Source organism: Capsella rubella, unplaced genomic scaffold (assembly GCF_000375325.1).
Source record: "Capsella rubella cultivar Monte Gargano unplaced genomic scaffold, Caprub1_0 scaffold_8, whole genome shotgun sequence".
Taxonomy (NCBI): domain Eukaryota; kingdom Viridiplantae; phylum Streptophyta; class Magnoliopsida; order Brassicales; family Brassicaceae; genus Capsella; species Capsella rubella.
The window spans coordinates 12,553,249-12,566,474 of NW_006238916.1; the positions used below are offsets into that span (position 1 = coordinate 12,553,249).

The 13,226-nt window shown below is 37.2% G+C and overlaps 2 protein-coding genes across 2 annotated transcripts; one reads left to right on the top strand and one right to left on the bottom strand.

Annotated features, from left to right (window-relative positions):
* Nucleotides 1-132: 132 nt before the first annotated feature.
* LOC17877159 (organellar oligopeptidase A, chloroplastic/mitochondrial) lies at nt 133-4,164 on the top strand. The gene is made up of 17 exons (XM_023787965.1): nt 133-612; nt 702-869; nt 964-1,087; nt 1,182-1,258; nt 1,359-1,502; nt 1,592-1,822; nt 1,898-1,988; nt 2,146-2,267; nt 2,351-2,458; nt 2,556-2,801; nt 2,902-3,047; nt 3,132-3,249; nt 3,343-3,502; nt 3,582-3,613; nt 3,691-3,756; nt 3,842-3,913; nt 4,001-4,164. Exons 1-17 carry the CDS (start codon nt 172-174, stop codon nt 4,079-4,081), a joined length of 2,427 nt encoding a protein of 808 aa, XP_023643733.1. The 5' UTR covers nt 133-171; the 3' UTR covers nt 4,082-4,164.
* LOC17876890 (transcription factor GTE7) lies at nt 4,131-6,747 on the bottom strand. Its single transcript, XM_006281449.2, has 3 exons — nt 5,043-6,747; nt 4,735-4,942; nt 4,131-4,632 (listed from the first exon to the last, which is right to left on the bottom strand). The coding sequence occupies exons 1-3, from the start codon at nt 6,507-6,509 to the stop codon at nt 4,544-4,546; spliced, it is 1,764 nt and encodes a 587-aa protein (XP_006281511.1). The 5' UTR covers nt 6,510-6,747; the 3' UTR covers nt 4,131-4,543.
* Between the last annotated feature and the right edge of the window lie 6,479 nt (nt 6,748-13,226).

A 13,226-nucleotide genomic window follows, 5' to 3' on the forward strand; every position in this document is an offset into this window, starting at 1 on the left:
TGCTACTACCACAATAAACAAATTAATATAAAGAGTTTCAGGTTATTTTTAATATCAGTTTGACTTGACAGTCACATCAATAGCATCGACTTTGGTTGGAACCTCACATAATCGCATGTTGTCACACTCGACACCCATAGAAAAAAATAATATCATCAATAAAGAAAAAAAATGAAGAGAATAAGAATAATGGCAACGCTTGTAATAGCAAACATGTTAATGGCGACTCCAACGTCTCGAGCCTCTCTCAATCTCCTTCGTCGTGCACCTCATCCTAAACCAAACGCTAACAAATACTACTACTCCTCCTCTTTCTCATCTTCTTCTCATTCTCGTCCCTCTACTCTTCGTAAATCATATTCCTGCCCCATCTGGTCTTCTTCTTTCTCTTTCTGTCTCCCTCCTCCTAGATCCACCACTTCTACCTCTCTCTCCTTCCACCCCTTCTCCTCCTCCTCTCCTCCTTCCATGTCTTCCGCCGCCGCCGCCGCCGTCGATTCCGCCCAGACTCTTTCCTCCAATCCTCTCTTGCAGGATTTCGATTTCCCTCCCTTTGATTCTGTTGATGCCAGCCATGTCCGTCCTGGGATTCGCTCTCTATTGCAGCACCTCGTAATGTTCCCGTTCTTCGTTTCCGATTTGACAGATTCATGTATTCATCTTAATTCGATTTTGTTCATGGGTTATTTTTTGTTTTGAAGGAAGTTGAATTGGAGCAGCTAGAGAAATCTGTGGAGCCATCATGGCCAAAACTGGTTGAACCATTAGAGAAAATTGTTGATCGCTTAACTGTTGTTTGGGGAATGATCAATCACCTTAAAGCTGTCAAGGACACACCTGAGCTTCGTGCTGCTATCGAAGACGTTCAGGTTTTTATACATTAATTGTGTTCTCATTCTTGTTTCAGTGTGTGTTCGTTTGGTGAATTTGAATTCATATCTTGTTCCTACTCTTCTTCTGCAGCCAGAGAAGGTGAAGTTCCAGCTCAGGTTGGGCCAAAGCAAGCCTATTTACAATGCCTTTAAAGCTATTCGTGAATCTCCTGATTGGTCATCACTTAGTGAAGCTCGTCAACGTTTAGTTGAAGGCAAGTTGTTCTAATTTGGGGTATTGGAAGAACATATCGTTCATTCTCTTGGCAAGTTATAGATGTGCTAACTGTTGTTTCAGCTTGATTTCAGCCCAAATTAAGGAGGCGGTTCTCATAGGTATTGCTCTTGATGATGACAAAAGAGAAGAATTTAACAAGATTGAACAGGTTTGTTTTTAAGCTTTTGACAGTTTTCTGCTTTCCCAAGAACTCTCTTTTTTCCAATATTAATGATATATGCTCACTTAATTTTTGTTCTTCATTGTAGGAACTCGAAAAGCTTTCTCATAAGTTTTCTGAAAATGTTTTGGATGCTACAAAGAAGTTTGAAAAGTTGATAACGGACAAGAAAGAGATTGATGGATTGCCTCCTTCCGCTCTTGGGCTATTCGCACAGGCTGCTGTGTCCAAGGTATTAGTACTAACTGAAAAATATGCAACGCTCCATGTATCTTTTCTTCTGGAGTTTGTCAATTTTTGTTTCTTGATATGTTACTTAAGGGCCATGAACATGCAACTGCTGAAACTGGACCATGGATCATTACACTGGATGCTCCTAGTTATCTTCCTGTTATGCAACATGCCAAAAACCGAGCTCTGCGTGAGGAGCTCTACCGTGCTTACCTAACTCGTGCCTCTTCTGGTGATTTGGATAATACAGCAATTATTGACCAGATTTTGAAGCTTCGCTTGGAAAAAGCTAAGCTTCTTGGTTACAACAATTACGCTGAGGTATAGTCATCAACCTAAGTAAAGTTTTTCCTTTTCTCTTTCTAATTGGCTTAATAGGGTTCTCTGTTGGTCCAGGTAAGCATGGCTATGAAAATGGCTACTGTTGACAAAGCAGCAGAGCTTTTAGAGAAGCTTCGTAGCGCGTCCTGGGATGCAGCTGTTAAAGGTAAAATACATGATATATTCAAATCAATTGTTAGTTGTTAAACAAGTTGGCTACTGTTGTAACTTTTTAACTGTCTGAAATATCACGAGACACCGTAGCTCTGGAATTGCCTATCCAATACTGAAATTTGACCTTTTTTATCCGTTCTATGAATTAGACATGGAAGACCTCAAAAGTTTTGCAAAGAATCAAGGTGCTGCAGAATCTGACAGTTTGACTCATTGGGACACCACTTTCTGGAGTGAGAGGCTTCGTGAATCCAAATACGATATTAATGAGGTTTTTTGTCCGTCTTTAGCTTGTAATTCAAATATATTATTTTGAAAAATCGTGATCTTTATCTCCCGTTTTGGTCTCTTTAGGAAGAACTACGTCCATACTTCTCACTGCCAAAGGTTATGGATGGACTTTTCAGTCTAGCTAATACACTATTTGGAATCGATATTGAACCAGCAGATGGTGTAGCTCCGGTAAAATGTGGAATCTTATTTGTTGCCTTAACATATACATCTATCATCTGATATAATAGTTAAAGTCTGTTAACTAAAATGTATTATTGATTTGAAGGTTTGGAACAGCGATGTTCGATTCTACCGCGTTAAAGATTCTTCTGGGAACCCAATCGCTTACTTTTACTTTGATCCATACTCCCGCCCTTCAGAGAAGAGAGGTGGCGCTTGGATGGATGAGGTTGTTTCCCGTAGCCGAGTCATGGCTCAGAAAGGCTCTTCTGTTAGGCTGCCTGTTGCGCACATGGTCTGCAACCAAACTCCACCAGTAGGTGACAAACCAAGCCTTATGACATTCCGCGAGGTAAATGAAAAAAACATCCTTTACACATGTTTATATCTTAGCTCGACATGAAATCTTGAAAATTCTTACTTGCTGACTATAACATCACCCTTAATTACAGGTAGAGACAGTATTCCATGAATTTGGACATGCTCTCCAGCATATGCTTACCAAGGAAGATGAGGGGCTAGTGGCTGGTATCAGAAATATCGAGTGGGACGCGGTTGAATTACCATCACAATTTATGGAGAATTGGTGCTACCACAGGTACTAAAGAGTTCATTCATCATCAAACAGAAATTTTACCTGCTTTGTAACAAGAGCGCTAAGAATCTGAATCGCTGGTTTCAGGGACACTTTAATGAGTATTGCCAAGCATTATCAAACAGGAGAAACACTCCCAGAGGAAGTATACAAGAAACTCCTTGCTGCACGAACATTCCGTGCAGGGTCCTTTAGTCTTCGGCAGGTGAGTACAAGTATTACACAACAATCTGCTTAAGTTTTATATATTCAGTAGGTTGTAGTGACTAGTAATGATGGTTCCATGTTTGAATTTCAGTTGAAATTTGCAACTGTTGATCTTGAGCTGCACACAAGATATGTACCAGGTGGACCCGAGTCCATCTATGACGTAGATCAACGGGTATCAGTTAAAACTCAAGTGATCCCTCCACTTCCGGAGGATAGATTCCTCTGTAGCTTCAGTCACATTTTTGCAGGTAACAATCCTTTAAAACCCTCATATATGTACAGTTGATGGTTTATTGATTATCATTTACATGTTCAATGGATTTCCAGGGGGATATGCAGCTGGATATTACAGTTACAAGGTAAATTTGAATCTATATATTGCAAACTCTTAACTGGCCTTCATATTTCTCACCCAAATTTCTCGGAAAACTTGCAGTGGGCAGAAGTTTTGTCTGCAGATGCATTTTCAGCTTTTGAAGACGCTGGACTGGACGACATTAAGGTAATTTATATATGCTTTGATCCTTTAATACATTTTTCCATGACAAGTACAGAGACGAGATTCTGAAATTATAATCTGCAAACAGGCTGTTAAAGAGACAGGACAGAGATTCAGAAACACCATACTTGCACTTGGAGGAGGAAAAGCGCCTCTCAAGGTATTTTTATAATTTAGTTTGCTTTCATCTAACATAGTTTAGATATCCATGGCATTTCAGTCTTAATTGTTTCAAAAATATGATCAGGTGTTTGTTGAGTTTAGAGGACGCGAGCCTTCACCAGAGCCTCTTCTCAGACACAATGGACTCTTGGCTGCTACTGCTTGAATCTTGTATTTTAACAATATTTAGTACTCTCAAGATAAACAATGAAAAATCAACGAATAAGATCTTTTCTGATATTTCAACCATTTACATCTCTCAGCTACTACATAGCATAGATTTCTTTCTTCTCTTCCACAACCAAACTCTTTAACACTAACAGCAACAAGAAAAATATAAATGTCATAAAACCCAAAAAGACTCTCACCCACTGTTCAGCATTTCACAATTACACTAAACAACTCCTAAATCTAACAGGTAATTAAATAACGAACTCTTCTTGCTTAAACTAGCGTCCTCTCTATCTATCCATTACATTTTTTCTCTAACTAAAACTGCTTCCTAAGGTTTGTATCCAAAGAAACAACAAATCCATTCCTATCCTTCCCTCCTCCCTTTACACCCCCACAGCTAAACGTTCCCTAGTACTTCAGGACATAAATAATGGCTAAATCCCAAATGATTCTATCATTGAGCTTCTTTTGCTTCCACAAATGGCGATTGAACGCTATCTGCATCAGAATCACTACCTGATGAACTCCCTCCTGACCCTGAATCTGCAAATAAGCGTCAAACCACAACAATATTAGAAATAACACACTAAAAGGGGAAACTTTTAGCAAGGGGAGTTTTTCGGAAAAGGGTTAAAAGAGATATACCACTAGACGAGGACCCACTACTAGAACTGGAACTGCCTGAAGAACTAGAGCCACTACTAGCAGCTGCTGCTACTGCAGTACCATCTCTTTCGATCTCTACTGATGGGTAATCTTCTATTGGTATGTCTTCTCCAATGTCTACATCCTCTTCCCCTCCATCTCCTTTTCTCGTTCTTTTCTCCGCACTACCTATTTCTGCCAACGAGGTCTGAGAGACACAGACACAGAGGACGAGACAGCATTTTAAGTAATGACACAACAAAAATCAAACGGTTGTTTTGATAGGGAGGAAGGGCGGATTCGCTTACCATGTTTCTAGGTGGAGTTGTGACGTTCCTGATAAACCCTTGGCGCTTGATTTTGCTAGCCATCTTCTTGTAATTCGTCACAAACCGATCAAGCTCCCATAGAGTCTCATTATCGACAGCTTCTATATCGAGCTCAATTTCGTCTCCATCTTGAGCTAAATGTCCGTTTCTCTTCTTGAGAATCTGAACCAACTGTCCAAGCTTCTCAGGAGGTAAGTCTTGTAGATTCATACCAAGCTTAGACTTCTCCTCCATTGTCATCAATCTTTTGTTTGGATCCTTGGCCTTAGGCTTAGGCAACTTCCCTTTCCTCCCCTTTGTCACTTCACTCAAATCAGGAGGTACTTCTACTTCAGTAACGGGCTGCGGAAGTGGTGACTGAGGCCGAGGTTGAACCACCGGAGGAGGCGGGGGAGGAGGAGAAGGAGATTGCACACGTGTAGGCTCGACTAATTGAGGAGGCAATGTAGGTTGAGGCGGCTTCACTGAATCAAGCTTCTTAGCTATAGATATTTGTTCAGTCCCTTTCCTCGGATTCGCCACCATGGGGTCCTGATTCCACTGTCTTTGCTTGAACTCAGGTTTAAACTCGGCTTTGAACTCAGGTTCAGGACGAGAAGATGAACCAGTGAGTTTTCGCTGCTGAGCCTCGAATTTCTTGAATGCGGGGTTGAACATTCCATCAAAATGATCAAGAAGCTTCTCAGCCATAAAGAACACATCTTGTCCCTTTGGGTTATACGCCATTGCATTGTTGAATGTCAATCTAACATCGGTAGCAAAATCAAGCGGCGAAACGTAGAACCCCTTGTCAAGATTCAACTTAACGGTACCCAGATCCATAGGTTTCTTCACGATCACATGATAATCATGAAGCCCTAAGCCAACCACATCAACAGGGGTATTGAACACCCACGCCCACTTATGCTTCATCAGCTTCACCAAGATCTGGCCACAAGTATTCAACATACCAGCCAACAATTTCTCCGACTCCGGATCCAAAGCCAATTGATTGCATCGCTTCAGAGCTGACAAATTTTTCTTCTGCTTCTTCTTTTTCGGTCCAAGTTCATTCGTTTGACCGGCGAAGCTATTCAAGGGAGCTGATCGAACGGCGGGTACCTCTGGTAAAGTATAAGATTGCTGAGTATCGAACGTCCCTGACTCGATCCGTTCTCTCAAGATCCGAACCTGCTCGAGCTCAGAGGTGAAACGCTTCTTCAACTCCCTGAGCTGATTGGAGGTGTACCCAGCGACATTAAAAGTAGCGTAGCTTCCAAAACTTGACGAATCATCGAACTGCTTGCTGGAATTGCTCTTGTCGAAATTAGGGTTAGGGTTGAGGAGAGGAGGAAGGTGATTGGTGTTTTCGGGGAGGGATTGGTTTGTAAATTTCCTCATAAAAACGGCGCCGCATTGTTCCAGGTACGAGGGTTCGTTTAAGGTAGCCAAAACAGCCGGTGCCATACGAATCGCAAGGTCATGTCGTGTTTTCTTCCACTCTTTTCGAGAGCTTGTTCTTTAGAATAACCAAAAAAAACAAAAAAAAAAAACAATTTTCACCTCCAAAAAAGAGCGGCAAAATTACATCACCGGCGAAAATTCCGCCGATCGGGAAAATAAATAAAAATTTGAAAGCTTGCAAGGATAGAAAACAAAAAAAAAGAAGAAGATGAAAAGAGGGGTTTTGGGGGATGGCCGATGATGAGGAAGAAGAAGGGAGGCATCATCTACTTAAAGGCCATAGGAATCTGACCGAGTTTAAATCCAGCCGTCGAGTTTGGATCTTACGGTTGAGATCTGTTCGGTGAAGCTGACCGATCTAGGTGCCCGAGAAATCTGGCACGGATGGCTCAGATCGTTGTAATTAACCACGTGGCGTTGTTTAAGCCGTTTGTTCGTGAGGCGTCGTGTGTGTGTGTTTTCTTTTTGGGTATTTTGATTTTTTGAACTTTACGAAAAATTGATGGGTCCTTTTTTAAAATGATATTTCCCAATTTTATGTTGTGAGAGGGAGAGAGAGAGAGAGAGAGAGAGGGGTAAAATTATCATTACCTTGTCTAAGTAGGTCCCACACTGACTTTTCATTATTATAATATGATTTTTTTAAAAAACTTAGAAGGCTCTCTCTCTCTGTGATTGGTCGCTTTTTCGTTTGCCAGGTCAGCGGTTGCCACGTGGAGACAACTAGGATCCCGTTTTTATGTGAATGAATGCTTTGTAACTTTTGCGGCCTTTCTTTTCCTTTCGGATTAGTTACTATAATTACCCTTTAAAAGTGGATTATATTTCAAGCTGATTAGGGAGTGAAAGATTAACATAATTAATTACTGACTGATGATGAAAGGAATGTCAAAATTCACTGACTTTTTTACAAATACAAAATTCCAAATATGAAATAATTTGAAGACAGTTAAAAAAATTCTCGAGCTTGTGGAAACTTTTTAATCGGTTCACCGACCAAAGACGGCGAAGGGAACTTAGGGCAACCAACACTTTTGTCAAAATGACCAAAGTACCATCTCTTTGTTTGTTGTTTATGGGCTTTTTTTTCTTTTCAGATCTCTCTCTCTCTCTGGGTTAGAGAACTCCTAAACAATTTACTGCTTTTCTCACAGTATATTTTTTCATAAAAAAAAGAAAGGAAATGGATGATATTACCAGAAAAAGAAAGGTGTGTGGAGCAAAACTACAACTACTAACTTACCCAGAGAATGAATATATTGACTTTTCATGACCTCATCACAACATTTTATACCTTTGTTGACGTCATCACAATCAATCCCACCACACACGACGCGCAGAGACTAAATTTTTCCCCTAACAAATGTAAGCCATGTTTGTTTTCTCAGAACACACAAAAGAGAAGATGATGAGAGGAGAGGGAGAGAGACGACAACTCAAGGCAAAAGAGTAAAACACAATTATTCAATCTCTCTCAATGAGTGTAATTGTCCTGCAGTTTGCAATATATATATTATCTTCAAAACCCAAATCCGGTCAGATCTGGACCGTTGGATTTAAAACAAAAAAGAAGCCCATACGATTATATAACTCGTGGGCCAAAATGATTATAACCAAACGTATCAGTGTAATTGATTGAAATATAAAAGCATATATCCATCCATCCATCCGTTCGTAATAAAGAAATGGAAGCTCCGAATAGTTTTGAAGGGTAGCGTCTAAGCGCAACAACCAAAGTAGGGACCAGACAGCTATGGTAAGGCTAAGCAAACCCACTTTATGCGATATTTTTTTCCAAACCACACCAACCACTATGCACCTTATCATATAGTAAGAGCTACAACACTTTAAACGTTACCAAACAAAATATTCGTAGCAAATCCATACAACTTTCACTCGTTTCAACGATTTTTCCTTGCAAGACAACAAACTCTACTCTGTAAATTTCTAGTTTTCTTCTTGGTTATCTCTTGTAAGTTGTGTAACTTTTAGAAAGCATAGACAGTCTCTTCTTGAAAACTTCCCTGAGTTTTTCATGGAAATTTGTCAAGAATTATAGCATCAGAGTTCGAAATTCAAGCCAATATTGGATGATCACTTTTCTTGAATCATGGACCGCTTGGTCTGCTGGTCTTGTCACCTTACCATTACATGATAGCTGGACTGGACTTCTCAATTTATAAACGGCTGAGTCTGACCACACAATGGGCTTTATTCTAGCCCAATAGGTTTCTTTGAGGCTCTCACAGGCCCCCTCGAGAGTAGGGAAACAGATTAGTTCTCTCGAGACTCTATCTCTCTAGGCTCAAGTGTGACTTTTTTTTTTATGATAATAATTAACCTACACGAGCAAAATGATAACACTAATCATTATATAGGATGCTATCTAACAAAATTTGACTTAGGCAATAGTAAGATTTTTCAGAAAAAAGATTTGCAAGCTGGCATTAGAGGAGATGTGAACAAATTGGAAGACACGAATATTAAATATTAAACTTTGATTTTTCCTGGGTAAAATGAATAGTTTTGAACATGTGAACATATATGAGATGAGATGTGACTTTGATTATTGATTCGTACAAATCTGTGGTGTAAAAAAAACAGAAACAAAGATTAAAAATAACCCAGAAGTAGACATAATTAACTGAATCTGGCTCGTGTTCTCATAAAGCTCTCTTCTTATGTTGTAATTATTGAATGGTCCTACTTTTCTTTTCTTTTTTTTCGTTTCTATTCGTTTCGTTTGTTTTTATTTCAAAAGTCGTTCAATTTGTTTCCAAGGAAATGTATAATATAAAATCGTGTCCAATTTGATATTTTTTGATATGTCTCATAAAATAACAGAAAAGAATTCGCAACTTTTGACTAATTTGATATTTCCAATAGTGTATTAGTGGATTCGATGGCCCTGTGCTCCACCTCCCGATATATCAAGGCGTTCTTCGATCATTTTGAAAAGTTTCAAATGATGTTTCTATCCCAATTATCCAAGCGAGATTGTTATCTAGTGGCTCTTGAATAGTTAAAATATCTGTTTATTTTATTGTTTTTTTTTTTTTTACCCAAACCTATACTTTTATCTAATGCAATTAAAACTGGTTACAATTGTTTGTTTAAAGGCTGGTAAAGAAGAAGGTTTCGATTAATGAAAGTTAAATTCGAGTCGTAACAAATGTAATTTGATTTGTCTTGGATGCTATCATAGTATCATACTCTCTGAAAAAGCAATTTATAGGGACTAGATTTATTAGACTAACATGAACTGTGTATATAAGCAGTACGTAAGATAGCTTTGTTTTTGTTGTAACCACGGATTACAACAGTTTTTGCTTTACGTGTATATAACTCATAACATATTTTAACAAACTTGAGTGTCCCTCCCAAGTTAAATCTTTGTTGGTTAAGCTAACCACGTTGGATCTCAAATAACGCTCAACATATATAGCAAGATAAACAACCATCAAGGAGATACTTAGACACTAAACAAAATAACACCGTTGTGTATTATATACTTTAGGTAACGTAGCGTATAGTTTACTAGTTTAGATAAAGATTTGGCAGTCCGAACAACATTCAAGCTAGTGTTCTAGATGGTCTAGACGCGCGGTGTGCAAGTGATCTTGGTGGTCTATATATGTACGGTCATAACGCATTTTTTTCTGCAACTACAAGTAACAATTTTGGTTGATACATTAAAAATAAACAATTGTGTCACTTGATCGAAATCCAAAAACCCGCTTACTAGACATTATACCTTACTTAAATTATAGTACATTATAATTTGGAGTTTGATCCCGCATGCATCTAAGTCATCCAAACATTATTTCTAATTTGATTAAATCACCATATATGTGACGTATTGTTTTCCAAATAATAAAGTTTGATATTATGCCTCCTAAATTCAGAATATACGGGAATGATCTTTTGCCCTTCGTTTCACGCAAAGTGCAAAATGTATAACTATATAAAACTCCCGAAATATAATTCAGTTCGCACAAATAATATCATGACATCAGTAGAGACGAGACGACACGAGATAACCGGGGGACCCGAGATCGTGTTGTATGTGTGTGTGTGTGAGAGAGAGAGAGAGAGAGAGAGAGAGAGAGAGTCTATGCTAAAATCTAAAGTTATGATGCAACACTATGTTTTTGTTTTGGACAAGATATGATGTTTTTATATAAATAATATTCAATTTGTTATGTATGGATGGACCAATCAAAAGTCGTGGATAAAAGGCCATAACACCTATTAGCATGATTGGAAAAGTTATGTTGGATGAATATAAAATGTTATGAGTGTGACATGCCGACTATGCGTGAGCTCTTACTTTAACGTACACTTACTTATATATGGAAGGGAGAATATGACGTTGCCATTTAAACTTCTTACTCATACTACGCATTCTCGTTACCATATAACTCATACTCAACATTATTGGTTTTAGTTTTTTGTTTTTGTATGAACGGTTATAATATTAGTGATTGTATATTAAACTCCAGGTTCTGGTAAGCAGCTGGGTGGACAAAATTCCAACGATGCTCCTATACACTCCCGTTCCATCTCCTCTCAATCATGTTTCTTGAAACCTATCCTATACGACAATGCGATCTCTCCCTTTTTGAGATCATGCCCTGTTTATAAATCCTAGCTTCACACATCAGAATTTACAAGAAAAGTGAAAACAATCTACATGACATTATAACATGACAACATGTCTTTCTTTCTCCGAATCCTTTCTTTCGCACTGTTTTCTAAAATGTATTACCGGTTTTAATTATGGCCATAGTTTACGATAACAGAATAATCTTGGTATAATACCAAACTATTAATCTTGAATTCTATAGAAACCCGGTTTTATATACCTTTAATATATACCATTTGATATAAGACAACGTAACATGGAAACCCGACACGATATATGGTATGGATGATACTTGATTTTTTGATTTTTTTTTTTTGACATGATAAGTCTTCATCAGTTTGTATCACCATGATTTAATATTGTATCCAGGCCGTAGCTCACAATACTAGTAAACATATTATTTTTTAGTATAATCTTTTGACGTACAATAGTAGTAACAATAATATAAACTAGATAGTCAATGTAAACTAGTAATTTTATTAGCATATAGACCTAAATTTGATTGTTTTTAAATGTGCTCTTAATCTCTACGGAAGTAAGTTAAAAAATAATCCCAGCTCATTTACACGTAGATGCAAAAATGGTGAATATGATGTTATTTTTCAATCGTTAAGAGTTATCTTTTAGCACAAGCATTTCTTATATACAATGTAATATCCTATCCCTATATAGGTAAGATTTTGGTTATGGCACTTTTTCTTTGATCTGTAAGTTAGAGGTGCATGCATGAACTAACTCAATAACACTAGCTAGAAAGTATATGACTTAATTAACTACAAAAATATATACAAGTATAATAATAAAAACAAAGCAAGGTCTTCAACTTATCCTAAACATTTTTCTATAAACATATATGTAGTATGATTCATATCAAAAATTTGTACACAATCTCAATATATAAAATTTAAGAATGACTCTATATATATATTAACATCCTTCACTTAAATTAAAACATTTCTTCATTTTGTATTTCCCTCGACCGATCGTATAGTATTTAGTCGTTCCGATTAACCTGAATCTTATTAATTTTGTAAGCGTTTTAACCTAAACGGCTAAATCTCAACAAGTAGTTCCATTGTATGATTTTTAAAAACATAAAAATTAACTTAGGCGTCCACAAACGGTCCCCAAAACGAAGAAATATGTGTCAATCATATGTTATAATAATAATAGGCAAATTATCATATATTTTTTTCTAAAGAGTGGACAGAAGAAAAGTGAAAAGCGGTTTCGATGAGAGGAATATGTATAAACTATGGGCTGTCCACCGATTTCATGCAATGCAAACAAAATCTCGTTACGTACGAAAAAAACTAAAATATTTTTATTTAGTTTTGAACGAATAAATTGGAGACTCAACTCAATCAAACTATATATATAATATAGCTACAGATTCCCAATTAGGACAGATAATTAGACATTTTGCGTAGCTAAACAATACGTAAAATAGCTGCTAAGTAAAGTGCTCGTTGTCTTTCTTTTTCCTCCTCTTAACTAAACAATTTATTTTAGAATATAATCAAGGAAAATACCTAAAATCGTCTCGAAATTCTTTCGGGTGCATTTTTTTTTTTTTGTCGTCCTTTCGGGTGCATTTAAAAATATTAAAAAAATTTCATGAAAAAAAGAAATACGATAATAATAGTTCGTCAAACCTAAAGTAGATGGTACACTATTAAATAGACCTAGTAGGGTTTTTAGAAAAATGATTACGAGGAATTGTCTTTAATCAGAAAATAATACTAATATGCTTTTTTCTTGTGGAAGTCAAAAGAACTGTTCCCTATAGATTAAAATACACTATTTTTTGTTCAAGAACCAAAGAAAAGAAAAACATATTCTGCATCTTTGCATAATTTTCTGAATCTACATCGCATCCCCCGATTTAAGCTTATTCTCTCATGCATTCCCTAAATGACACACCATATATATGCAATAAAATAGAACTGTAGTTCATAAAAATATGTCAGTAACCAAGTTTTAAAATTTTATATAATCCCCATCAAGCTTTAGGGTGGTTCGTTGCAAAATCTAATTATAATAAAATAGGATATATTTTGAAGTTTTGGCGCATA